Source organism: Phalacrocorax carbo, chromosome 15 (genome assembly GCF_963921805.1).
Source record: "Phalacrocorax carbo chromosome 15, bPhaCar2.1, whole genome shotgun sequence".
NCBI lineage: Eukaryota > Metazoa > Chordata > Aves > Suliformes > Phalacrocoracidae > Phalacrocorax > Phalacrocorax carbo.
In genome coordinates, this window is record NC_087527.1 from 12,064,307 (window position 1) to 12,089,261 (window position 24,955).

Here is a 24,955-nt window from a genome sequence, read left to right on the forward strand (position 1 = left end):
AGCTTTAGGTTAGAGAAGAGCATGAGCTTCTACCAATCTTCTGCTTGGTGGAAGGGCAAGAGTGGTTGAAGGCAGAGCGCTCTACTCTGTCATTACAGCTTAGGCTTTAACTGTGTCACTGATGACCCATGACTTGCCTGTGGGTTCACAGCTACTTAGTCCTTCTTAAACATCCATTTTGTCTAATGGATAGATTTACTTTTTTTGCGAGAGAGCATATGTGACCGTGTGCAATGATTTTCCTACAAATAATCCCAGTATCTGAGTGGGCTTTTTCTTTTGGGTACTCTGGCAGGATTCAAGCCTTCATGGTCCATACCAAGCAAACCTTGGAAAAAGCGTAGTGATGTGCTGTTACAGAGAATGGTAAGGGAAGATCCAAAAAAGAGGCAAATTAGAGCTGGGGCGGGGGAAAAACCTAAAATGTAAAACAACCCACCATGACTTTTTCAGGAAAGCTGAAATGTGATCAGTCTTCTGAATTTTGATTGCCGCTTCTGATACTCGATTGCGTATCCTCTTCCTGACTTCACGTATTTCCATCATCTGATCTCTGCCCCAGCTGCTAGAGTATCTTTTCCTCCTTTTTCCTCACTGTGCTCTGAATAATTTTACATTTTTATTCTTTCTTCCATTCAAAAATTTGGTTTTTGAATATAGATGTTGGTCAAAACACTCAGATGCTGAACGCCTCCGTGCCAGTCTCGTGACATTTGGTCACCGTCTGAAGCTCGCTATGCCACTCTATCCCCATACTTGGCTCTTAGTTCGATCTTGTCCGTGGCATCTCTTGGGGTGTTTCAAGGGCCTCGTTGTAGGCAGGGTTATTCAGCCAGTGCCTGTAGATAAAGGAACGTGAAGGCTGGGCCCTGAGCACGGACACATTTGTCTGCCTCCTTCCTCCTGCTCTCACCAGGCTCTGTTCAATTGCCCTTGTCGCCGTGTCAGTCTCTTCTGTGTACCTCTGCCCTGGACGCTGGCTGTAATTACTTTCACCCAGGGTCCTAATTCTACATCTCTGCTGTGTTCAGAGAGCTTGCGGCAGCGTAAATGAGACCTATCTACTTCTAGTGCCCTGTTACATGGATGCTTAACTCGCCTGAGCTCCAAGGGTGGCATATGCTAAGTGCATCTGCAGTGTGTGTACGAGGTCTGTTAATTCCAGGAGAAAGCCATGCGTGATGTAAGAGACGAGGCAATAATTTAAAGCGATCCAGGAGGCCATGTAGCAAAAAATTTGACATGTTTTAGAAATATTCTAAACTTCCATAGCTTTCCCAGGAATGATTCTGAAATCTTGCTCTGTCCATATTGTTGTATAAGAAGTATTATTAGAATATGGTTTCAATCACTCTTGCAAGCAGAAATTAGAGTCCTAAATCACTCATCACTTCCAGATTTTACTTGGAAATACGAGAAACCTTTCTTTCCAACTTCAGGATTACAGCTACAAAACTGCATTGTGCCACTGATGTGGTTTGGTAAGCAGGGAGAGTTTTCCCTAAGTCTTGCATGTGACTTTTATGGATGAATACTATCGCTTATTTAATTTGGCACTGATTTTTAACGTCATGTATAATAAATACTGAATTCTGCTATCGCCTTCGCTGCTCGGACTGTCAAAGGGAAGCCTTAGCCTGAACATGCAGGAAGCGTAGTGGGGTTCCCTCTTTCCTCACTCATAAAAGCTGAAAACTTGGCAAAACTTAGTAGCAGAGTGCTGCAGGTGTAGAGGAAGGGCTGCTCTTGGAGAACGATTCTGTTGCATTTAGTAATCAAGACAGGAAGGGAAGAGTCAGATACTTAGTCCCTCAAATCCCCAAGGTAAATCTGCTGCAGAAAGGTTTGTTCTACAATTTGTTGCCGCAAATCTGTGTGTGCATACATAAATATACTGGGCTTTGTTTCATTTTATGTTATAAGGAGTTGCAAAATGAAATCGGAAAATATTGGCCGTTAAAAGAGAAACAACTTTATGGATAAAATAGATGGTGTGTTGTTGGTCATGTAGGTATTAGCTTAATTATTGTGCAAGTGCTTTCTGAAAAGAATCATAGAGCAATCTGCTATCATAAAGTAGATTAATTTCCATACTGGAAGTTCCACGCTGTCTTTCTTAAATCACTTGTGGTGCATTAGGTAATAGAAGTAAAGCAATGGTTTGTCTAAAGGTATAATTCTCCTTGATGAAGCTTCCTCAGTAAGTGCCTTCTTGAATCTTGTCTGGCTTGCATTTAAAATCTTTGTGAATAAAAAATGCCTGCCTCAGACCAAAACTTTGAATAAAACAACAGCTTTTGGGGAAAGTTTGGGGTTTTGTAAAACTGGAGGGTTTGAACCTCTTCAATGTTTAGCAAGTGGCTGGAATGACAGAGCAAGTTTCTGGAGAGGTTCCGTGCAGCAGGTGAATGCTTTAGGGTTGACTCCGGTTTTATTGCTCTGTTATTTATTATTTTTTGTTTAGTCTTTAGAGATCTCTGATGCATCAGGCAGTGGATGCGATTGTAGGGTCCTTGGGCTACTCCGGCTCGCGCTGTTCTGGTCTAGCACGACTGCGGTACCCAGGAACCGCTTCCTCGGAAAGGATGCTGGTGGATGGTCAGGGGTGCGCGTGGGGGGAAAGCTTTTCCTGGAGAGCTTGCTGAGAAGTAGGAAAGCTTGAGGGGAGGCAGTGCTTGTGTCGTGCTCAGCTTAGTCTGAGTTTTAATTCCTGCTAGCCGGAAACACTTGTATTAAACAGCATAAAAAGCTGACTGCCATCTTTAAAATGAAGGGAAGCTGAGGCTAAGGTACAGAGTTAGTTTCCTCGGCAGCAGATGGTCCGGAGCTGCTCCAGGGTGAGGGTGTTTGCCTGGTCCCTGTGCTGTCTCCGTAGGCCTTGAGCAACGCTGCCTCTCGCCGCAAAAACGTGTTTGGATTCCTATGGCTGATCTAGAGCAGAATGACTTTACAGAATGTGCAGGCGGTACCTACCGAATATATTTTCACTGCGAAATACTCCCAGGTTCAGCTGCTGAACAGCCCCATCTAATCAGAACCTCTCCCTTCTCCTCCCCACCTGAGAGTGTCTTCAGAAAGATTACTGCCACAATAATTCCGCTCTCTGTCACAGAGGCTTCTCCACGCCGTAAAAATGACACCTTCTGTTGTACGTGTGGGCTTCTCTGACACAGGTACTCAGCCCCACAGGGCCAGCCTTGTTTCCCAGCCTCGAAGCATCGTCTTCTGTCCCTTTCGTACATCATCACCAGCAATGCACAGATGTTAATAGAATTCAGACAGAGAGGACAATTATTGTTGGTTATGACAAGGAAATTTAAATGGTTTTCCCTCTTTGGTAAATCACACGCGGCGGTCTTATGAAATAAGTTACGCCAACTCCCTGGGACCGGAAGGTTGTGACTAACAGCTGTTGTTTTTACAGAGAGACTTGCTTTGGCTGGAGGAAAACAAAGGCAGATAAATGTAATGCGATTTGCAGAGTTGCTTAGTGGAGCCTTGTCAAACGTGACCACCTAAAGCCCAGTGATAAACGTGGGCCCTTTGCTGGTTTGTGACCAACAGCAGCTATTTGTACTGTCAAGTTCAGCTCCTGCTTTGGAGAAAGCAGCAGCCTCTCATCTGGGAGCACCCTGTGTTCTCCCTGCAAGCAGCATCAGATGCTCATATTGAATTATATCCCACAGCTTTGATTTTGGAGGTAGCTGTGTCTTCGGGACATAGAAAGCAGATTGCAAGTGGTTTGCAGAAGGCTGCCTGGTACCGAGTGAGGAAAGGCCTTGTTTGGTACTTGCCTGGGGTCCTCGGGAGGACAAGGAGAGCTGCCGCTCACTGCTCTCCGAGACCGTGGCGGGGCCCAGCCTCCCCAGGCACGGTGGCTCCGCAGTGTTCTCAGTCGGGTGGAGTGTTTGCAGTTTTATTCAAGTCTAGGTTGCGTCTTTAAAAAAATACCTAGTGGGCATCTAGGACCACCGAATGTAAGACAACCTTCTTCATTCAAATATGCTGCCTGGCCCTGAGTTGTTCTGAATTCCCAGGAGGTTATTTCTGTTGTGAAGTATTGAACAAAAGAAAATGCAAATTACAATAAAACCAGGGATAGGAGCTTCCAGGCACTTTTGTCAAACAATCGCTTCACCTGTTGCCTGGGCATTAAACAAGGCACCCTTTCCTCCCAGCAGCCGCCTGCCCTTCCCTGTTCCCCCTCGCAGCCCTTCTTGTGTGCATCGACCCCTGCTTTGCCCAGCTAATATTTATTTTTAACCCTCTGTGCCTGGCATAATGTGCAACAGCCTTCACTGAGGTCAGATGCTGACAAGCGCAGAGTACCTTTTGGCCTCTGAACTCGAGGGAGCTCTTGTGGCCGGCTCCCTGCTCGCCGCCCGGGGAACGCTGCTGGCGCTGGGAAGCGTGGACCTGGGTGCTCATCTCGCTGCCGGTACTCCAGGCTCCGGTGAGCTCTGGGAGAAGCTGGTGATCCGTGCTGCTTGCTCCAGGCTTCTCTCTTTCACGCTTATTTGCCACAAGCAGCTCTAACAGCACCTTTTGCTCCCCGCCCCGTCGTTTCATTAGGTAGTGACAAGTCATCCAGGCACTTGACTTGGAGACTTTGACACTCAAATTGTTTCAGTGGTAAACTTGTTCCTGCGCAAGAGGCTTGGTGCCATCAAAGCTTCTTGTAAACAGTCTTGGTAATTACAGCTCTCTACAGCTGACTGAATTTTCTGCTTGACACGCTGATGGCCTTAAAAATTAGGAAAGGAAACAATTGCTAAATAACTAAAAGGCTGCTTTCTAAAGCTTTAGCATGTCTTATAGCTTGTTGATAGGGTTGTATTAGTAATTCAGTTTTGTTTTTCACTCACTGACCAGACTGAATAGTCAGGTGGCTGGCCAAGGGATTGTATCTGGGGTGAATCAAAACCTACTTCATCCTCCCCTCATCCATCCCACTAAAACATGTCCTCTATAGGTTCATTGTTTGGCTGGCCTCTTCTGAGGTGAAATAAACTATTAAAATTCTTCTTCTTTAAACCAAGACCATTCCTAAGCACACCTAGTGTTTTGATAGGGATTTTTATCCCCCAGTCCTCAGTTCAAATGGCTTTAGATATTTTTTGTTTTGTTTTGTTTTAAAATGGTATCTGTCAGATGGTGGCTTTTCAGAAGAGAGGTCTCAGACCACTTGTACAGAGGCTGATTTGCAGAATGTGACCCGGCAGATTTATAGCTTGTGCAAGACCCTTCTCCATTTGTTTCCCAAGTGAAGCTGGACTTACCCTTTTGCTTAAAAAGAAAAAAAAAATTCCCTTCTCTCTCCCAGGTCTTAACTTAATATCCCATTGGACTGTTTGGTCTCAGCAAGCAGGACCACCTCAAGCTTTGTCACATTTAACGTAGGGTTAGCGTGACTTGCAGGAAGGGAATTTCATGGCGCATACGGTGCATACGGTCACCGCTGCTCTCCTCGAGCACGCGGGCTCCAGCGTGTGCCGCTGCTGACCTTGCAGGGGGATTGCATTAGGGCATGTTACTTCCATACTGAATACTGTTTTGACAGAAGCATCCCCCAAAATCAGACGATAGCTGTGCTAAAATATTCAGGCTTGTAAAATGGCAGAGGAGGTAAAGAACTCATAAATCTTGTGACTGGGCTGATGGGGAAAGGCGTGCACCTCAGGACTGCTCCTGATTAACTGCTCAAACCCAAAGGACCCACTCAAAACGTTACGGTGGCTCCCCTTGTATTTCAGCAGCAGCTCCGAGCAGCAGCAATGCAGTCAGCCAAGTGGAAGAACGAACTGAGCTTTCATTTCTGAACTGCTCCCCAAGAGGAGGGGAGTCGCTCGGCAAGGTGACAGCAGAATGGGAGCTCGTAGTGCGGCTGCACATCTCCATGATTAATAGTGCACTGCAATTTCAAGAGCTGTCAAGCAGGCACCTCTTGCCTCTGCTAAAAACCAGTGTTTAAACAGGGCTTCTTGCTGTCAGTGTTCCTGAGCCTATTTGGTATTCAAGGATGCAAAGAGGAACATAAATAATTTGATATTCATACTGACAACTCCAGGCGCTGCCATAGCCCCAATTTCAACAATGTAATGGACAGTATGTTATCTCATAATGTGTTTTGAGATCGGAGCTGATTTAAAGGTTATTCATCGTGGGAGAAATTATGCTGTAATTGAATTTATCTTGCATTTATCTATTCAAGGAAACATAACTACAGTTTAAGGGAGAAAAATACATCGAGGAGCTAAATTTTTATTATCAGTTTGTGTAAGAGATAGAAATTATTCCAGCAACCTTCCTCCACTGAGCTGTGTTATTTGTTGCATAGTCAAAGTCCAGACTGGAAAATAGAGACTTCTTTCAGCAGATAAAGCTCTACACCTTTAACTCAAAGGATGGCTGAAGACGATGGCAGGGCGAAGCAGCACAGAGCGTGGAAATAATCAGGTTTATGTAAAATGAATTAGCAAGTAGCTGTCTAGGGTTTAAGGGAAAAATAAATGTTCGGCTGTGAAACGCAGAAACTGAGCTATAGCATCTGCAGCTTGTGAAACGGGACCTAATGCACTTGGTGGAGGAAATGAGTAGATGGTGCCTCCCGCCCGTTAGCTGGCCAGGACTAGGAGCCCTTACTCAGGTGAACAGATGGGGAAAGAGCGTGTGAGAAGCCACCGAGTTCTGAGAGTCGTGTCTCAGGGCTGCTCGTACCCAGCCTGGTCTCCCTCTGGGGCACGCACAGTCTCCCAAGCGCGGTGGCCTGGAAATGGAGCAAGAAGTGAGGTTTGAGCATTGTTGCCCACCCTTGGCAAGTACCGCAGCACGCGGCAGCAGTGGAGCGAAGCTCTCCCTCTCGGGCACCTCTGAGCACTTGACCAAAGTCAATGCGATGAGTGTAGTGGGGTGAAGGGACAGGACCAGGGACGCGTAGCAAACCTGGGGCGAAGCTGAAGCTGGGGTAGGACCAGGCCGCACGTGCACTGCAGGCTGCACAGGGCTTCACTAGCTTCGAGTTGCCGAAGTGGCGCGGGGTGCCCGTGGCACCCGTCTTTCCAGAAGCTCCCCGAGCCCTGGCTGTACTGTTTTCCCACAGTGGCCAGGCCTGGCCTTGAATCACGGGGCTTTTGCTTGTGAGCCCTGGCAAGTGGCTCAGGGGAAATGTGAGGGTGCTCCTCTGGGCGCAGCACTGTCCTGGCAGTTTCCTGGGGGGCTGTTTAAGCACATCTAGCTTTGAGGTTTCACACATGGGAGACTCGGAGCTCATACAGACAATGTTGAAAAATACTGTGGAAGAACTGGGCATCGTTCCCGTGACCGTATTATCTCAACAAGCTATTTTTAAAAGGAAGATTGCCCTTAGCTGATCAAAACACTCCTGAATGTGGGTGTCTATATCTTGGTTTCCTTGCCCAAATACTGCAATTTTGATAAGGGGGAAAGAATTCATTTACCTCTGAGAGAACAAATTTTATGCTAAATTTCAGCCAGATGGTACAGAAAACAGCTGAGAGATTATAGCCCCCAAACCAGGCTTTAAATAGAAATGATAAGTTGCTATAAAGCTGCCACTAGCACTGTTCTAACAATGGAAGAGTTATTTCCCTCATTCACTTTCCCATTATTTATCTTCCTGTTCTTCATTATCCATGTTATTTCACTTCTCCTACAGCTCGTTACATCAGAGGGAAGGACTCTAGCCTTACAGAGCCTCAGGAGCAGCAGAATTTTATGCTTTGCTTTAAAGTTTTCTTCAAAACTCATCTTTTACTGAACAAAAATATTCTGAAAGATGCAGAAGCCTGGGACGTTGTGCATCAGATTTGCTCTGGTACCAGGGAAGAAGTTGCTTGGATGGTCTTGGTGGCACTAGCCCCACTCATTGCTTCAGGAGTTACTTGTTTCTGGAAACCTGCAGCCTTTTGGGTTTGCTCTGGCCTCTGAAACTCTCCCTTCCTGGGAGACTGGCTGTGAGTTGCTGGACACAGAGCGTGCTGGGGACTGCAGCCCCCCGAGAGGGCATCTGCTTTTGGGGCTCCCTCTTCTCTGCCCTCACGCTCCCTCTAACCCAGACTCTTTCCAGGACCGCACACGAGCACAGTCTGACACCCTGCCCTTCATGGGGCCTCTCCTGTCCTGGCCCCATCCCGCCGCTGCTGCCGGGCGCCGGCTACTCAGGCTTAGCTCTCCTCGGGTGTCCCCTGCCCCAGCGCAGGCTGCCCAGCCCCTCTGAGGTGCCAGGCTATAATGCTGCGGGGTTCCTCACTTGCTTCCCTCCTTTCCTTCATCCTGCTGAGGATTATTTGTAGGCCAACCTGTGCTTCGTGTTCTCAAGTCCTGCTCTAACACTGACGGTGGGACAATAACGCTCTTCTCAAAGTGCCTTTTTTCTTTTTTAAAAGCAGCACTCCAGCAAAATATTTATTCTCTCAGAGAGCTTCCACAGCCTGAAGTGATTGCACAAGCACTGAATGTTATTTTAGTGGCACTTGAGCACAGTCAATATTTGGACAGTACCAAGAAAAATCCAGCAGCCTGAGCGATGCTTACATGCCGAGCGGGCAGAGCAAGGCTGCTGTTTGTCCTCTGTGTTCGGGGGTGCTCCCTGGTGAGGCTTTTGCCTTTGTGAAGACAGTCACTATGAAAATGAAGTGTCCTGAAAAATCCCGGCTCCGAGAGGTTTTCACCTCCATAGAGATAATAAAAAAGGAAATAGATGGCAGAGCAGCCAGCAGTCCTGTGAGAAACCTGCCTCTCCTCCAGTGCCTGGGGCTGAGCCCTCAGAGACACACTCAGAGTTAAGGAGACCCCAGGCATAGGCGTGGGGATGTGCGGGGGAAGAGGAAGGGCAGGGAGCACTAACCAGAGGTCTAGGAGAGCTGACTTGAATTGCCCGTTTTCCTCCAAGCTTTCTGGGTGATCTGGACAAATTATTTACCCCTTGGGTTCCTAACATGGGATGGAGATATGGTATGTGCTCTCTGACTTGCCTGTCTGATGAGAAGTGACTGATGAGGTTATATGCTTGTAGAAGGTCAAGCACGATGAGACCTTTTATTCCTAATCTTAGGCTTGAAACTGGGGCGTGGGATGGAGCTGAGTCTTGCCAAACTGCCCGACCAAGCCCTGTTACCTGCTTGGAGGTGGTGGTACTCTGCTTCTACCTGGTTTTCCTTGCCAGCTTAGGTTACCCCACGCTCATATCCTCCACTCCTGCTCTTGAGCCTTGCCCCTCTTAGTGCAGAGAAAGCAGGGTGAGGGTGATGAAATGCAGAGATGGTCTGACCTTGTGTTAGCAGAAGCATAGGGCGATTCTTTTGAATGTTTAAATTAATTTCTTCCCAAGAGAGAACAGTTTAGGCTTCTGCTTCAGAAGGTCTCTCCCCGTTCCCTGGGGGATAAGCGACAGAGAGGATCGTGCCCACCCAGATTTCTTGGAGCAAAATGGGATGCTGTGACCCCCAGATCTACACAAGCATCCCCGATCAGGCCGCTTGTCTCTGTTTTACTTGTGATACAGGCTGTGATTGCGGTGTCACGGCTATGAATGATGCAAGTGAAGTACGCGTGGGTGAAGCCTAGGCTTTGTTTGAACTGGGGGAAAACCGTTCATCTACCTCTTTACTTGAATGCATCGGAACAGTTAAAAATTCCAGGATACTGGAAGTTAATGAATTGGCTGAACTGACTTGTGCCGCTGGTGGAGCTCAATAGTCCCCCAACCTTTTTTTTTTTTTTTGCAACCAACCTTTCCAATATTATTCAATAAAACAGCTTTCCAATTTAATTTATCATTGCCTCTGGGTGACCATAAACTCTGAAAGTACCCCCAAAGCCCACAATGATTTTTTTAATATTTTAACACATGTATTTTCATGCCTTGGTTCCATGAGTTTTGCCTTGTCTGTGTCCCTTCAGGTGACAGCAGCACTTGGCTTTGCTTCATGGTTCTTGCACCTTCACACAAAGCACAGTGTACCATGGCTGACAAGCAAGAAATAGAGAAGCAAATGCACTGACTGATACAGAATACAGCTGGAAAATCAGCTTGATGGAAAACAAAAGGACAACACCTCTCAGTATAATAATATTTGCTAGTGGATAAGCAGTTATCACCTGAGCTGTCCTGGGGGAAAAATGAAGTTTGATTTCCCAGCTGGAAAATTTCACTATGATGTTAGTGAAGGGTTTAGGTGGAAACAACTGGGAGGAGGGAGAACATATTTCCTCCAAATGCTTCCTAATGTACAGACAGTGGACTGATAGCAGAGACTCTTACTCATTTTCTTTTCTTGAATTTCATGAAGTCTGAGAAGACTCCTCCTGGGAGCAGAAGCTGCTTTTGCTGTGCAGAAAGCAGTGTTTTGGCCCTGGGAATCAAATAGCAAATGCAATAGGTAGGATGGTGCAATTGGTGCAAATCTGTAATTTAAGTATGACTGTTAAGGGAAAGCTGGATTCCCCCTTCCTTATCACTAAAAGAAGGCAGGAGAGGAGCACTGCACTACTTGGGAGCAGTTCAGGAGGCCCCTGAAGATGCTGCGCTTCTCACGGCAGTTGATCCAGGACCTACAAGTTGGGTGCTACTCCTGCAAGTGCTTAACCGAGGGGCATTCACAGCATGCAGGATTGAAGTCCAAAGAAAGTCCTGCCGCAAACAAAACCAGATGATGTCCTATAGCTGGTGTTTCTAGAGGGCCTGACACATCCGAAACACAAACAGGGTTCCCTGCAAAAGCCAGCAGCTGCCACCATCGCTGCGCCCAGGGGAGGGTGGGACCACCTTACCCGGTGAAGCGCTCCGAGCTGGTTCCACGCACGCTCCAACGGCAGTTAAGGTGCCAGGAGGGCGAGCGCTAGATGCGAGCAGGGGGGCGGTCACAGTCCCTCCCTGACGCCGGCTCGTCAGAGTGCGTTACTGGAAACCGGCTTGGTGTTTGGGAAGAATGATGCAAAAGCAGACCATCACGCAGGGCGTACTGAAGCAGAGCCAGAAAGGTCACGCGAATGTGCGATTCGCAAGTGGGAAAGTGTATTGACTGTCAGAAGTTAACACCGGGCCAGGCTTTGCCTTACGTTTATTCACAAAGGTAAAGCTTTTCTCCCTACCAAATCTGGCCAAGGACCGTTGACGCGTGGGCTACGTGGAGGGTTTTGGACTGGATTCCCTGGCACAAAGAAAGTTAGAGCATGTGTGCTCTGGACTTGCCTGTTTGGTGTGGAAATCCTAAAAACTCGTGTGTTGCTACACCATGGCCTTATCCCTATTTCTAATCTACTAAACCGTACAATAATCTAGTACTTGTTACTCAGTCTTGCCTCTTTGCGGCTGAAGGTTGAAATGCTCGCGGCTGAGACACATCTGATACACGACGGATGGTGCTGAGTGTACGTAACGCGTGTCGTGTGGTACGCAGTTGTAAGCTGCGGACTGGAGAGTGCAGAGACTTCTGTACTCTAGTTTTGGATGAGAAGAGAGTATAGAAGAGGTTTTGGTGGCTAGTGAGGTGCTGGGCTCCATGGTTAGACTTCAATTTCCAACAGGGGTATGAAAAAGCTTTAGTTGCTAGAAGAGTTTCACCTGTAGTTATGCTAATTATTTATTTGTCTGTTATTTTGCCACACTTCGAAAAGAAACACATTAATTACTTAGACCTGTGATTACAGTTTACGTGAAGAAGTCTTGAATCTGACAAGATGTTGATTCTATTCTTAGTTTAATCCCTTAAAACAAACACTCGAGGTGTTAACACATCAGTGAATTGAACAGAGCCTCAAAATGCCCCATCAGATAAATCAGAATCATTATCCTCATTATACAAATGAGGGGAGCTGAGGCACAGATAATTGCAACGGACTTGTTGTCTGACCTTGACAAAGTAATGTCAGGTATCAAATTGAGGTCTTCCCCATCCCTGCGGCTCGCCCGAGGCACGCGGTGGCCTCAGACGATGCTGCAGTGCGAGGGCCCCTCCGTCAGGCTCTGCACAGCCTGTGCTTTCATGCCTTGGCAGGTAAGCCTCGGTGGGTTGCGGAGGGACTCCCGCAATCCGGGCTAATAACACAAGGCCACTCATTTCCGTAGTCACAGCACTATTTCCACGGTGACAGCAAGAGTAACAGTAGAAGGGAGCAAAAAGCTGGACCTCGTGATAGTAAGTAAAGGAAAGGATGTTGCTGAAACTCACTGTGGAGCCGCATCCTGGGCTACAGCTGCCGCCAACCCTGCAAGGACGGAGAGGCAGTGAGAAAAGTGTTGCTTTCTGAATTGCAGTCGAGGTGAATGGCGAATCGCTCGGTGGCTCATCATGGAGGAGTTGCAAGACGGGTGTGAGTAGGTGGAGACCATTCTGCGGTGGGAATTGGGGGAAGGGGGATGTTCAGCTCATGCTGAGCACAAGCTTTTGTGCCGTTGTACCACACTGGTACGGGGACGCGAGGCCGCTCGCTGCCGCTCCAACACGTAGGAGTCTGCTAAGCTGGAAACAAGACAAAATGCGAATAAACCAGTAGGACTGGTCGGTCTCAAATGCAGCCTCGGGCTCGAGACTCCCCCATCAGCGGTACCGTTGTTTTGAGGAGATCCCTAACAGGCACGTCAGGAACGTGCTAAGCACTGAACAGGCAGAAATCCTGAACTGAAGGGTCTGTATTTCTCTCTAGATGCACACTTGGCTAACAGAAACGCGAGTGCTGGGGAAGAGAGAAGCAATGCCACTTAACAGCTGAACTGGTTGCCAGTTTTGGGTTTACAGGTATCACAGGGATAAGGCGTGAACTAGCAGAGAGGCTGATTTCTGGGAAAATATAAATGAGCGCCATGTTTTAACTGTGAGCAACTGACAGACCCAAAAGAGAGGGGATGGATGGGGAAAAGGCAGTGGTTCACTTCTGTCCTGAAAAGCTTCATCCCTCAGTGCCACTTAAAATGGCTTGGAAGCAACGGCCGGGGACAGCTGCAGGCAGCCCGGCGGTGTTACTGCACAGCAGTAAGAGCTGTGAAGCAGGACCCTGCTGGGTGGCAACATCCAGTTCAAATGCAGTAGATAGGAGTCGGTGGCAATGAGTTAAACCTCTCTTGCAGAGGCGCCGGCAGGGCCTCGGGCCCGTTCCCCTCCCGCGCTGCGGTGCTGAGGGGCTGGGAAGCTGAGCTTGAAATAACGCCACTGCTGGCACGGGAATCGGCGTTCAAAGGCCGACTTGCCCAACGACAAGGTGTTGGCCTGAGTAGGTGTTACTTTATCTCAGTTCGTACGTGAACAGAATTCAGTTGCTTTTTTTTAAGGAAAAGCAGCCGTGGAACAAATGGGCATTTTCTAATACCATTTGAACCTACTGTCTATTTTAATTTGTACCGCACGCCAACAATGATGGCTTAATTGTACCTGTCAGCCCCTCGGTGCGTAGTCGCTTTACTATGCTCACTATAAACAAATCGATTTTAAATCCTGGCAACTAGGGGCAAACATCTCTATAAAATATCTAGAGCTGGGCAAATGCCTCAGCTGGTCTTTTCCTCCCCTCAGTAAATTGCACTCGAGCACCGCTCCGGCTACGCTCACATCGCTGTTGTGTTCTCTTCCCACGGATGCTCTAGTTTTGGTTTTTTGCTGGCACGAACAGGGCTCTTAAGTGGGCGTAAGGAAATGTTAATATGAAGTGAAGTGTTTTTCTTCCATGCCTGTCCCTGAGCTCCCAGCCTCCATCAGAACTGGATGAAAAATGACTAAAAATGTTCAGCTGCCTTCCTCCTCCCCATGTGCTTCCCCACAGTAAATATGAGGCATTACCAAACCTGCTGTAATTTCAACAAAGCTTAAGGGAAAGCAAATCACCGTATTTCTCCAACACAACCTCGTTTCCCACATGAAAAAGAAAAAGAACCCCAAACCCACCCCAAAACAGCTTCCTCATCCCCAAACACTTTTTTTTTTTTTTCTTTTTTTTTTTCCTTAAGGAAGCTCAAGAGCTCTGGCTACAGCAGACAACTGCAGGGACTGCAGGCTGAGCTCCTGTGACTGAGAGAGTGCCTCGGCTCCTTAGAGTCTAGCACTTGACATCTGGATGGGTTTCAGCAGTAATAACCTTTTTTTTTTTTTTTTTTCCCCTCCTTTTTTTTTTCCTGGGCAGACCTTTTTCTTTTCAGGTACATGGGCCGTCAGGCAGGCTTGGTTTCCCCTCTGCAAAAAACCCTTTTCGACAAAGACTCTGTCACCTCTCGCGTAAAATTGGATTGTATAAAAGATGACTCAAAACAATACGAAGTGCCTCTCGTTCATAATAGCCAGTAGCATCCTACTCCTACTAGAGATGGAAAAGACTAGGAGCAGGTCTGGCGCTCTGTTAATTGAGACTTGCTTTAACCGTCCCAGGCGCGTGGATCTCTCGGGAGCCCACGTCGTTCTGGCAGAGGCGGGGGCGAGTCCCGTCTCGGTGCTCTGCCTCACCGCGTGCCCTCACCCCGATGTCGTTCTGCGGCCAGATGCTCTCTCTCGCTAGACGTGCGTCGTGCTTGGTGCACACGGAAGAGGCTCCTTTCTTGGCGAGCCCGTGGCTGGTCTCTGCAGGGGAGCGGGACGAACGCTAAGCAAACACAACGAGGTACACCCGTTGGCGCAGCGCTGCTGCCCGCCTGGAGGATTGTGAACGCGGGGTCTGTCCAAAGGGATGACGCCGTTGGCAGGGGCTGGGGGCTGTGCCCCCTTCTCCAGCACTGCTCCTCTTCCTTTGCAAGGCACGGCGTCGCTTGAAGCAGTTTCCATGTGCCCCTTCACAGAATGAGGAGAAGGGAGGGCTCACGAGCTCGGTGGGCACGCAGGGGAGCTAGGGACCATCAATACCACCTGTCCCTGACTGCTTGTATCTGGAGCCCGGCTGCAGCTCTAAATTTGATTTCATAGGCATGTTTTAAATTGCTACATGTATATGAAACGCAGACAATAGGGTTCTCTGCCTGCCAGGGACACAAATGAGGTCAGGGAAGTGAGAATAATAAAATTTTGTTTAATATACTGCAACAGGCGCAGCAGATGTTTAACTTACTTTCAATAAAAATGACCTCATGTCATTTTATTAACTTCAGGGATGCTTTAGTCTCTTCTTCAGAAGGCAGAAGAAAATACATCTATTGTACCAAAAATTAAAGAGGAAATTGAAGAGGATGTTATCGTGGCATATTTCCCCACTACACAGTCTGTAGGGCTGAGTGATGCAGCAGCACAATTTTAATTAGAGGCAGCTCTTGTCAAGTCTTACTCATATGTGCAAAACTAAACAAAATTAATTTGAACCCTGAATTAGCCATCTTTTCCAAGAAACCTGAAAACCAGGCAGCTGGATTCAGCATACATTAACTGCCGAGAAATCATGTAAAGTTTCTTAAGGCTCTTTTGGTGGCGGCGCGGGCAGGCACGCTACGTGTATGGACGTAAGACATGGTAAGACCATGTAGTTTGGTGACAGCGAAGGGTGGATAGGTGTCCATTGACAGCCAGCTGCTGTACCGGGTATGGAGAGTTGTCAGAATTAGGACCATGCAGAATCTGCAGATTATGTCATATTTTCTTTCACTGCAGCAGAAGGAGATACCAGGCTGCGTCGTTCGGTGCTTGAGAGTGCTCCCCTGCGCAGCTGGGCTGACTGTGAGCATGAACTCCCACTAACGTCAACTTTCCGTGGCTTGTTGGAAGAACTGATTAGGCTGGCAGCCCCCAGCAAGCCACAAAACATGCTGGCTTTGGGGTCACAATTACCCCAATAATGAAGCAAACGCTTGTCTGCAGGATCAGGACCCAAACTCCGAAACGCGTCCTTAAGGGACAAATCTCTTGCTTTAACTGCATCAACGTACAGACTTTTGCTTCAGAAAGCTGCGAGCTGGAGACAAGCTGAAATTATTATTTTTTCAAGATGCTCCAAGTGCTTTTCTTGCTCTGTGGAGTGTGTTTTGATGTCTTCAGCTTTTACTTCAAAAGGCTATTTGACCGCATTCCAGTTTGACATCCCTATAAAAATATTTCAAGTGTTCCAGCCACACGAGAGTGCTTTGCAAAGCGCCCGGCTATTTTAAATTGTTGTAGCACTTCATGCTTTTATTGGTACTTGATTTTGGTCCATTCTGTATCATGTAGAACAATTTCATAACATTAGAGATCATCAAATTTGATGAGTTATAATTTAGAAATGATGAAGATTGTGGACATGCACAATATAATTTTTGAACTTATTAAACTTTTGGAAAACTGTATGGCATCAGGGACAGGCTTTACCCACCATCCTCCACTGTTCCTGGGCTGGGTTCACAGCCGTAGATGGCTCTAGACCACTACACAACTGAAGTGTAGGCTAAAGTGTAGGCTATCATAAGACAGTAAAGAGGGGAAAAAAAATGTAAACACTAAACTACCAAGATTCAGGTCTGTTGAAACAGGACTTAAGTCCTTTAGACTTTTAGTGTCTGTTTGGCCGCTCTACACTGCAAAAATGCTTTAAAATTCACAATTTTGCTTATTTTCTGGTGTAATCACTTGTCTATGCTGACTTGCTACGTTGACCCTTTAGGTTCAGAGACAAGACTGGATTGCAGCACTTAAACAAGTTATCATATGTCTGTTGAGGTGTCATCAGTAGTTACAGGAGGGCTCTTACCCTGCCCTCTGCGTGATTCGACACGAGGAGGATCCTTGTAATACAAGGGAGAGGGTTGTGTTCTGTTACATTGCTTCATAATCAGGAGATTAAAATGACATGCAATTGGCAGGGGCTCAGCTGGTGACCACTGAGTGTCAGAGACGACTCGTGTCTCTGAGCTCTCCTTCGTACTATAAATGCGTTTCTCATTTAAATTAATCCAGATAAAAATGGCTAAAACTGGTAAGAGTGGTAGTCATACAGAATGAGTATCGATATGAGGAGTTAACATAGAACAGCTATTGATGGACTAACCTTTTAGATGCGTTTCTAGATACCTGCCATTGCAGACAATCCCCAACATAAGCTATTTAGACTTTTACTCTATGCCTATTCCCTCTACTTCTTTCTCCTGGTCTGATTTAGAGTAACTCTTCAAGCATCGATTTTTAAGATCTGAGCACTGTGCTCAAATCTACTGCTAAATCACAGCAGAGACCTCCTGCACCATCATATCCAAACAACCTCCTAAGTAATTATTTTCATAATAGCTCCACCTTTGACGGATGGGACAGAGCAGAGGTGTAGTCCAATGGCCCATGATTCCCGTCACTACTTAACTTACAAATCTATGGGTTTGTATTTGAATAAAATTTACTTTTATAATCTGTGTAGCGCAGGGTGTTCACTAGTAATTACCCTAACGAGGGGCTGTGTAATCTACAGCGGTAAGAGAAGGCAGGTATAACTAATCATGTAACATGACCACTACTGGCTCATACCTCATTGTAACTGTAGGGAAAAAAAGCCCAAATACTATCTTTATCTGGTAGCACCAATGTCAAACTAAACCAAAGCATGGCGGGTGATCTGTGCGTCTTCTGCAGCGCAGCTCTGACAGCCCTCTGGAAGTATCTCTATAGGATTTTTCGCGTAGCAACAGCGAAGAAATCAGAAGCTGCAGTACTAATTCATACGCTCTAAAGCTACTCAAGTTTTAAATATATATGATATTGTAAAAGCTTGGGTTACAGGAGAGATCCCTTCTGCTGCTTTTATTCTCCTTTTTTTCTGCCATTTTAGGTAATTTACCTCTTACAGTGCTTGTGCTGTATTTACAAGCAGAAGAACACCTGGTTCATGTTTCCGAGTTATGCCTTTGAGGTGAAATTGTCTGCTGTTTGACAGAAATCATCTGCCTCCCTTTAGTCCTTCAGGCTTTTAAGTAGAAATGTTTGGGTTGCTTTTAATTCATTTCTGGAAGAATCAAGATGAAATTTATCAACTCTTAAATTGCAGGTTGCGGCATCTAGAAGGTTCTTTTTCATGCCGAACAGACAAAATGCACAACCAGCTCGCTTCATCCGGGCCAGTCTGCAGGGTTTCAGACCTTCTGAAATTCAACCTTTTGAAACATCATCGTCAGGCTTTTTTGCCTCAAGACAGACATCTCAAGACATATTTGCACAAGCTGCCGTAGAAGTTGAAAGCGTTTGTCTGCAGCGAGCCCAAATGACATGGTCCCATCCCTCGGGTCTTGTTCTACCTAAACCTACAAACAGAGCCCCCCCAGAGGATCACCTGTCCATTTATTTAATTTCTTGGAGGAGAAGGGGAAGGGCACATTCCCCCTCTTACCCCAGGAACTCTAGTCTCAAACCCAGACTGTCACCTCCCTGAGAACCCGTCTGCCATGACGCTGCGCCGCCGCTCAGGCCGCCCGTGCCAGCTGGTGGACAGAGGCAGCAGGAACAACAAAAATCGCCACCACCGATGAGTTTTGTAAGTAAGTGTTAATTGAGTTCCTCCCATCAGTGACATCTAATACAGTATTAAATTCTGCATTAAAAACGTAGGAAATTTTGGGACACCTACCAAACCCCGCATTTGTTTTGTGATGAGCTGACAGATTATTTAGATGGTACGGAGGTTATCAACCAGTAACGTCGTAAGAATCAAGCAGAAAAATTCTTCATGTTTAACATATAAGCAATACTGGAATTTGCTGAAGCCAGTGAGGGCACTCACATTTACCCAGCCAAGAGCTCAGAGAGAAAATAGCTTCACAATTGGAAATGCTTTATTAGCGTAGCTTGATTTTTTTAAGCCTCCAAACAAGAGAGCCAAGCCAGTGCCCTGCAGTCATCCCAAGGCTTTAGACAATCTTCTAACGTGACAGAAAAAAAGCACCTCCCCCGAAGGAGGCAGAAAGAGAAGCATCGTACCTGTCGTAACGTCACGTGAAGGTGTGCATCTCTACCTCTGCTGAACGCCCTCCTTTGACCAACTGCTTTCCAGTTTCTGTTACTCCCCAGAGGCAGCAGTGTGTCAGGAACTGAGGGGACAGAGCTTATCAAACGCCTGGGACATCTTTCAAAGGAAAGAACAAGAATTTAAATGTGAAGTTCCACTTCGCAGGCGTCACCAGGATCTCACTTACGTTCCTTGGCTCCAGAACTACTGCAATAGCGTTATCCTCCGCCTAGCTACGAGCGGGGTGAAAACTCACTTCAAAGTCTGCCAACGTGTCATCTTAATTATTTCACTCTAGGAACTTAATCCAGCTTTTCCAGTGCAGGATATTAATTTGCCAGACGACATTAGGAAGTTGTGCTTTAACTCTGGATCACTTTGACAAAGCTCTAAAACATGAAATTAATTAATGGGAACCCTTCCCCACAATTTAATTATTGCAGTGCCTGCATAGCAATCTGCCTAAAACTTGGAGCTATCCGCCAGCCCTTAGCATCTTCTCCCTCAAGCCCCTTCATCCTAACGCTGAGCAGAACACCGCTCGGCACAGCTGTTCAGCGCGCAGACTTGTAGCTTACGGCATCTTGCCTGGCAGCAACGCCATTTGTCATTATGATCAAGTTAATAGTCATTATTACTTTAATATGCTCTAGTCATTTTGTGTCGATACACGGTATTAACCAGTTTCCATAGCTACAGCAGACAGAACAATTCAAGACCTGAGGGTCTCCTGAGAGTTCAGAGCCAGGAGAAAACTACTCTTGAAAAGGCGACGGGGTAGGTGGGAGGAGGTTGCAATGCACAGCATCGGATGTGCAGGCAGGGAAGTGTATCTCACAGCTTCCAGAAAGCATGCTGTCTGTCTGCAGTTCCATCTTCAAAGGCTGAGCAATATTTACCTTGGTTTCCCTTGCTCATTAAGGTGTTCCATTCCCTGTCAAAAGTGATCTATGGACTTTGTGGTAGCATTAAATCTCATTACCGACTAACGCTTCCTAGTGAGGGGGATGAGAAGCCTTGTCAGCAGAATACTGCGCGGTAGCTTCGCACGAAGGGAGGAGTACGGCGCTGGGGTGTGCCTACGCCGCAGCCTCGCTGCGCCCGCAGTTTGTGTGGACGAGACCTACGACTGCTGCTTGGCCGCTGCGGACGTGCACCTCTTAGGCAGCAGAGCCAGCCAAGGTCCGTCCCAACCTGTGCTGTAGCTCTTCCCATCGGGAGCCAGCTAGCTCAGGCCTGGCTACGTAAACTGCAGCCACAGCTCAGCCGAGCGCAGAGATTCCCTCCACTAAAGGGCGTCCATTAACATGACACACGTGTTTGGAACTTACTGTAGGAGAATGTCCTGATAAAAGAAGCATGTTTAAGAAAGATAATAAAAAAGACATATAATGGGGTATGGAATTAATCAAAGCCTGGCAAGAAAAGCAAGCTTTCATCCTTCAGGCGATGAAGTAGCCACTTAAACTTCCTCGTTCTTTCTGTTCTGCTCATTCCTCAATACGCTAGGTTATTTTAACCTCCTTTTTCAAGCCTTGCTACAGCCCCTGGCAGAATGAAGGTAGTGGGATGGAGTGTAATTAATTCCCAATTCAGTGCTTTAGAAGTGTAATGTTTTTCATCCTTCATTATGATCTTTTAAGTCCAACAGACGGTAGGTTAGAGATTACTAGTCACGTAGTAAGGCTCGTTTGAAAACCACTGTAAGTGGATCCTATTACTGCACAACTAGGTTTTGACAAAAACTATTCTTTCCACTGACTTAGAGAACAAAATTTATGCTGTGAATACTGTAATGGAAAAATTAATTCCAAGACGGAAAGGACTATTAAAGCATATTGTGTACATGACATGAAAAAACAGCCAACAGCCAGACTTGTGTTAACTGCCGCTAGGCAATGCTGGCTGAAAGCACCGTTCATTGCTATTCTGGACTCGGTGCTACCTGGAGCAAAGTGTCTATTTACATACTTATCATTTAATAGCTTCTGACCTTAGGTCTCTTCTCTGTTCTCTCACTGCAGTTACATCCTTGCTCTGGGGCCAGCAGGTACCATGCTCTCAGGTATGTGCATTATCCCACCAGCAGTGCCGAGCGTTGGTCTACACATTCTCTGTTTCCTCAGAGATTAATTTGTACCTCAAACTATTGACTCTTCAAATGGAAAGCATTGTAATCTGTTTCCCCAGAGGCCTTGTCTGCACTAAAGTATAGCTTGCCCTGAATATATATAAATATAAAAAAAAAAAAATCACTAGGATAACATTTTTCAAAAAGCCATTCAAACGCACACACAAAAATGGTAAGAACTCCACGCACCTTTTAATACAGGTTTATTGTTAAGCTGAAACATTGTCTGATGAGCGTCAGCCCTGAGCGACTTTTGTTAAAAAAAGACACAAAGAAACCAAAAACAACTCACAGAGCTGACTACAGCCTTTTAAGGGAAATACTGATGGACGCCCCAAATACTGTAATTAAACTCACTCTGGAGGTTTATATAAGCAGTAGAAATGAAAAAAACCCTCCCCTTTTCTGTGGAGGGACAGTCAGTACAGACTGTAGCCTCAAAGGCACGAGAAAACCGGTCTTGAAAGATCCACAATTGGAGGAGCAAGGTATCCACCTTACACCCGCCAGTGAAAGACAGGGGCCAAGGCAGCTATTCTTCGTACAAGACTAGATGATAGCTTGCACAGGCGTTGTAAGGTACACGCTTATTCTCTTCATAAGTCTTTGAGTAAAAGTAATGAACTTTAATAGATACCTGCTCTCATGTAGAACAAGCCCTTACTTTCCAGTGTTGTGCTTTGACTCTAAGACACCTGGAAAGTCAGAAGCTTAGAAATGTCCATTGGGGTGAATCCTGGCAGACCTTCCCATTGCGCTGGAACAATCTATGAAGTGAATGTAACTAAATTTAAACTGTACACTTCAAGGTATTTCATTAATGAGGTGCAGCGCTCAGTCACAGAGCTAATTGATTAGTCTTATTTCTGTGACTGGAGTGGAAACATTAAAAGATAAGATGGGGAGGACGAATCAGCTAAGCTTTTGAGTCACAAAAAGGCCTCATCCTTTTGATGAGAAATGTCAGATTAATCTTCGTAAATGGTCATAATTACTTGTGCCTGGAGCTCAGCCAAGTCATTCCAAATAAAAATTAAATTATACAACTGATTGCATGTTCAGCCTCATCTTTAGAGTGTTAGAACAACCACAGCCCTTGAGAAACAAGCATTTACTGTATGCTTGTAACAGGGTAAAAGACATTTGCCTAAATAGTGAGCAGGCTAACCTAGTATTTATTGATTATATTTTTCCTTAAATAATAGTTTCAGTAAAGCTCGCCTACACGGACTGTCACGGGTACTGTTAGATACCCAGTTTCTTTGGTAATCTGCAGATGACTCTTCATTCTTCATTAACCTCAGTTTTCACTGTCATCGTCAGACCCATGTCAGATGGGAAATTTATGAATTCTGTTGAAAAATTTCAGATCTTTGGGAAAAAATAGTGACCTTAATGAAGTTCACTTACAGGAAAAGGGTTAAGTATAGAGACACCAAAGCTGATGACATCTATCACGAGAAGCAACGCTTGTCTTGGAGGTTCTGAGAATAGCTAGTCCTTCAGAAGGAGGAACACTTCTAAAAGCAAAATCTTTAAAAGTCTAGTAGAATGCTGCTCAGTGGGTACAAGCCAGGTCTCTCCTGTGATTATATATGCTTGGGAAATTAATGCAGTAAACATAAAACACCACAGATGCATCCCCGTATCGGAAGCCTGTGACTAAACCAGTCTGCAATTCAGGAAAGAAATTACTTGGTCCCTGTATGCTCCTTGTGCAGCTCATACCATCTTCATATTAGGTCTTTTTAGCTGGTTGTAAATAAGATATTCCAGACACATGGCACGTGGAGCTTTTAAAACAAAGTTAGAAAGGGAAACTAGCTTGTCCGCATACGAGGTGTTGCTTCCTTATTGTCTGTAGTTATTCCAATTCCGTGTCACACTAAGTAATGCAATAACTGAAGCATCTCCACTGATTTATCTTGGCAAAGACAGGACAGCTTGCTTACTGCGATAGTCTCTGGCAAAACTAATAGGATGCCAGTGTACATTTACAGACCTAATAGAATTCCACTGTATATTTAGAAAATAAAGGCTTAAGAACAAAATATTTGTAGTATAATGTTATTCACCTAGAAACAAAGGGTGGAAAGTCACAGCATGGAAGTTCATTTTATTTTGTAAACTCATTAAAAAGATGTCCATGTACAAAAGAAGGACATTTTAACAACGTAAATGCAGACAAAGGAAACTATAAAAATTCAACACATAAAAAGTTGAGTTTTTAATTTTCTTTCTGCAAAATTCCTTGCATCTTCCATACCAGTTTGGGCACAATCTTAAATACAGTTGTTAGAATCGTTAAAATTCAAGAGGCTGAACATAAAACCATTTGCTCTGCTATAGGAATGTGTCACTGAAAGATACAAACCCTGTAGCATGTTAGCTAGAAGTAAGACACAAGACTGAAGGAACTCGCTGAAAGGCTTCTAAATTGTTATTGCGCATTCATCGTCTGAGAATTCAACCTCAGTTCTCTTTCTGCAAATATTTAGAACATTCCTCAGGGAAGTAACAGCATTAGACTGAACAGTGCTTTGTCAAAAGGTGGAAGTTTCCATATTGCCCTAATACATCTAATGCAGATTAAAAAATAAAAACAATTCTGAAGTAAAACAATTTCAGTCCCAATAAGTGTTTATTGCGCACCAAAACTTACAGCAGCTACATGACAAGCTACTGTGACATGTAACGCAGTCTTCAGGATTGGATAATCCTGACTGCAAGTCTGGACTTAAATCCTTGAGACACTGCTGGCGCAAGGTCAGTTATAAAACTACATTTCTTTTTCATCTCAGCTAATCTGCAGTTTAATTTGCCCCTGTTTCTCCCCCAGAAATGACTCTCAGGATCGAAAATTTCATTCTTGTAACCATTACTTGAGGCTTCTGTGAAACGTTTTCCTTCTGGTGTCCTCAGGGTAGGCTTGAGACTGTCGAGTGTGTCCCTAGATCCACTGTTCTTCACTAAGCAGAGTTCTTCAGTCAGGAACAAGCCGGGTCACGTGTGACTCATTCTCAATTTCCAAGCGTAAGTGTCCCAACTTTCAAGAGTTCAGTAAACATCTCACGATTATTAACAAAGAGCAACTTGAATGCCTAGAGTTAACACACTTCCGAGATTTGTGTTTGTCCTCCGCCTGGACGTAGTGCAAGAAATGAGCCCCGCCAACATAAGGCACTTACCTACGTTACACGAGAGGGGGCAGGGGCGAGAGCTCTTGTAACATGCAAGTCTAGTGAGAGTCTCGCTGGAGAAAACGTAAGATCTCGCGGAGTCAGGGTGCGCTGCCACTTCATTGCGTGCTGCTCTAACAAAGGCTGCTCTGTAACAGGTATCAGATCCGCCCGTTGGCTGCCACTTCATTTATCTTCGATTTTTGATGATCGTATTTCACAGAAACAATAAGGAAAAGCAAGAGGGTTGCTCCTTGGATAGCAGCCAGCAAAAAAAAATAATAGTTTAATTGGCAGCCGTTAATATTACCTAGAAAGAATTAGGGAGAAAAAACCACCATTAATAAATCAATATACAAATAGCAATGTCAATCCCTTCAAGCTTAAAGCAGTGCAGACTTTTCTGCAAAACACGGGCAAAACCGAACCAAATCACACTTCCATCCGACAGCATGGTTTTGTCTTTAGTTATCCAGAGCAAAAAACGGAACTTCCAGGGAAGCTGCGCACAGTACAAGGATCGCTTTCTTTTGTGCTTCAGTGACTTAAACCAAGTCACGTCCCTGAAGAAGCTGAGGCGCAGTTACCGCAGGATTTCTTAGTTATAAAAAATTGCCGGAAGCTCCTCCTACCACTGTAAGAGCTTTGTGCAAAGACCACACACTTATAGCAGTGGGCATGTTTCATGAAAGTCAAAGCAATTTTAAGAGGCTAACAGGCTAGCAATCTTCCGCCCCCCTCTGCTCCCCTCCCCCCTTTG

General features: G+C 45.7%; 1 protein-coding gene across 1 annotated transcript in view; it reads right to left on the reverse strand.

Annotated features, from left to right (window-relative positions):
- Positions 1 to 23,112: 23,112 nt before the first annotated feature.
- SLC15A4 (solute carrier family 15 member 4) overlaps positions 23,113 to 24,955 on the reverse strand; it is a 30,672-nt gene continuing 28,829 nt past the window's right edge. Inside the window, exon 8 of the mRNA XM_009507959.2 lies at positions 23,113 to 24,505. Within this exon, the coding sequence (XP_009506254.2) occupies positions 24,357 to 24,505 (149 nt within the window). The 3' untranslated portion in view covers positions 23,113 to 24,356. The remainder of the gene's footprint in view (positions 24,506 to 24,955) is intronic.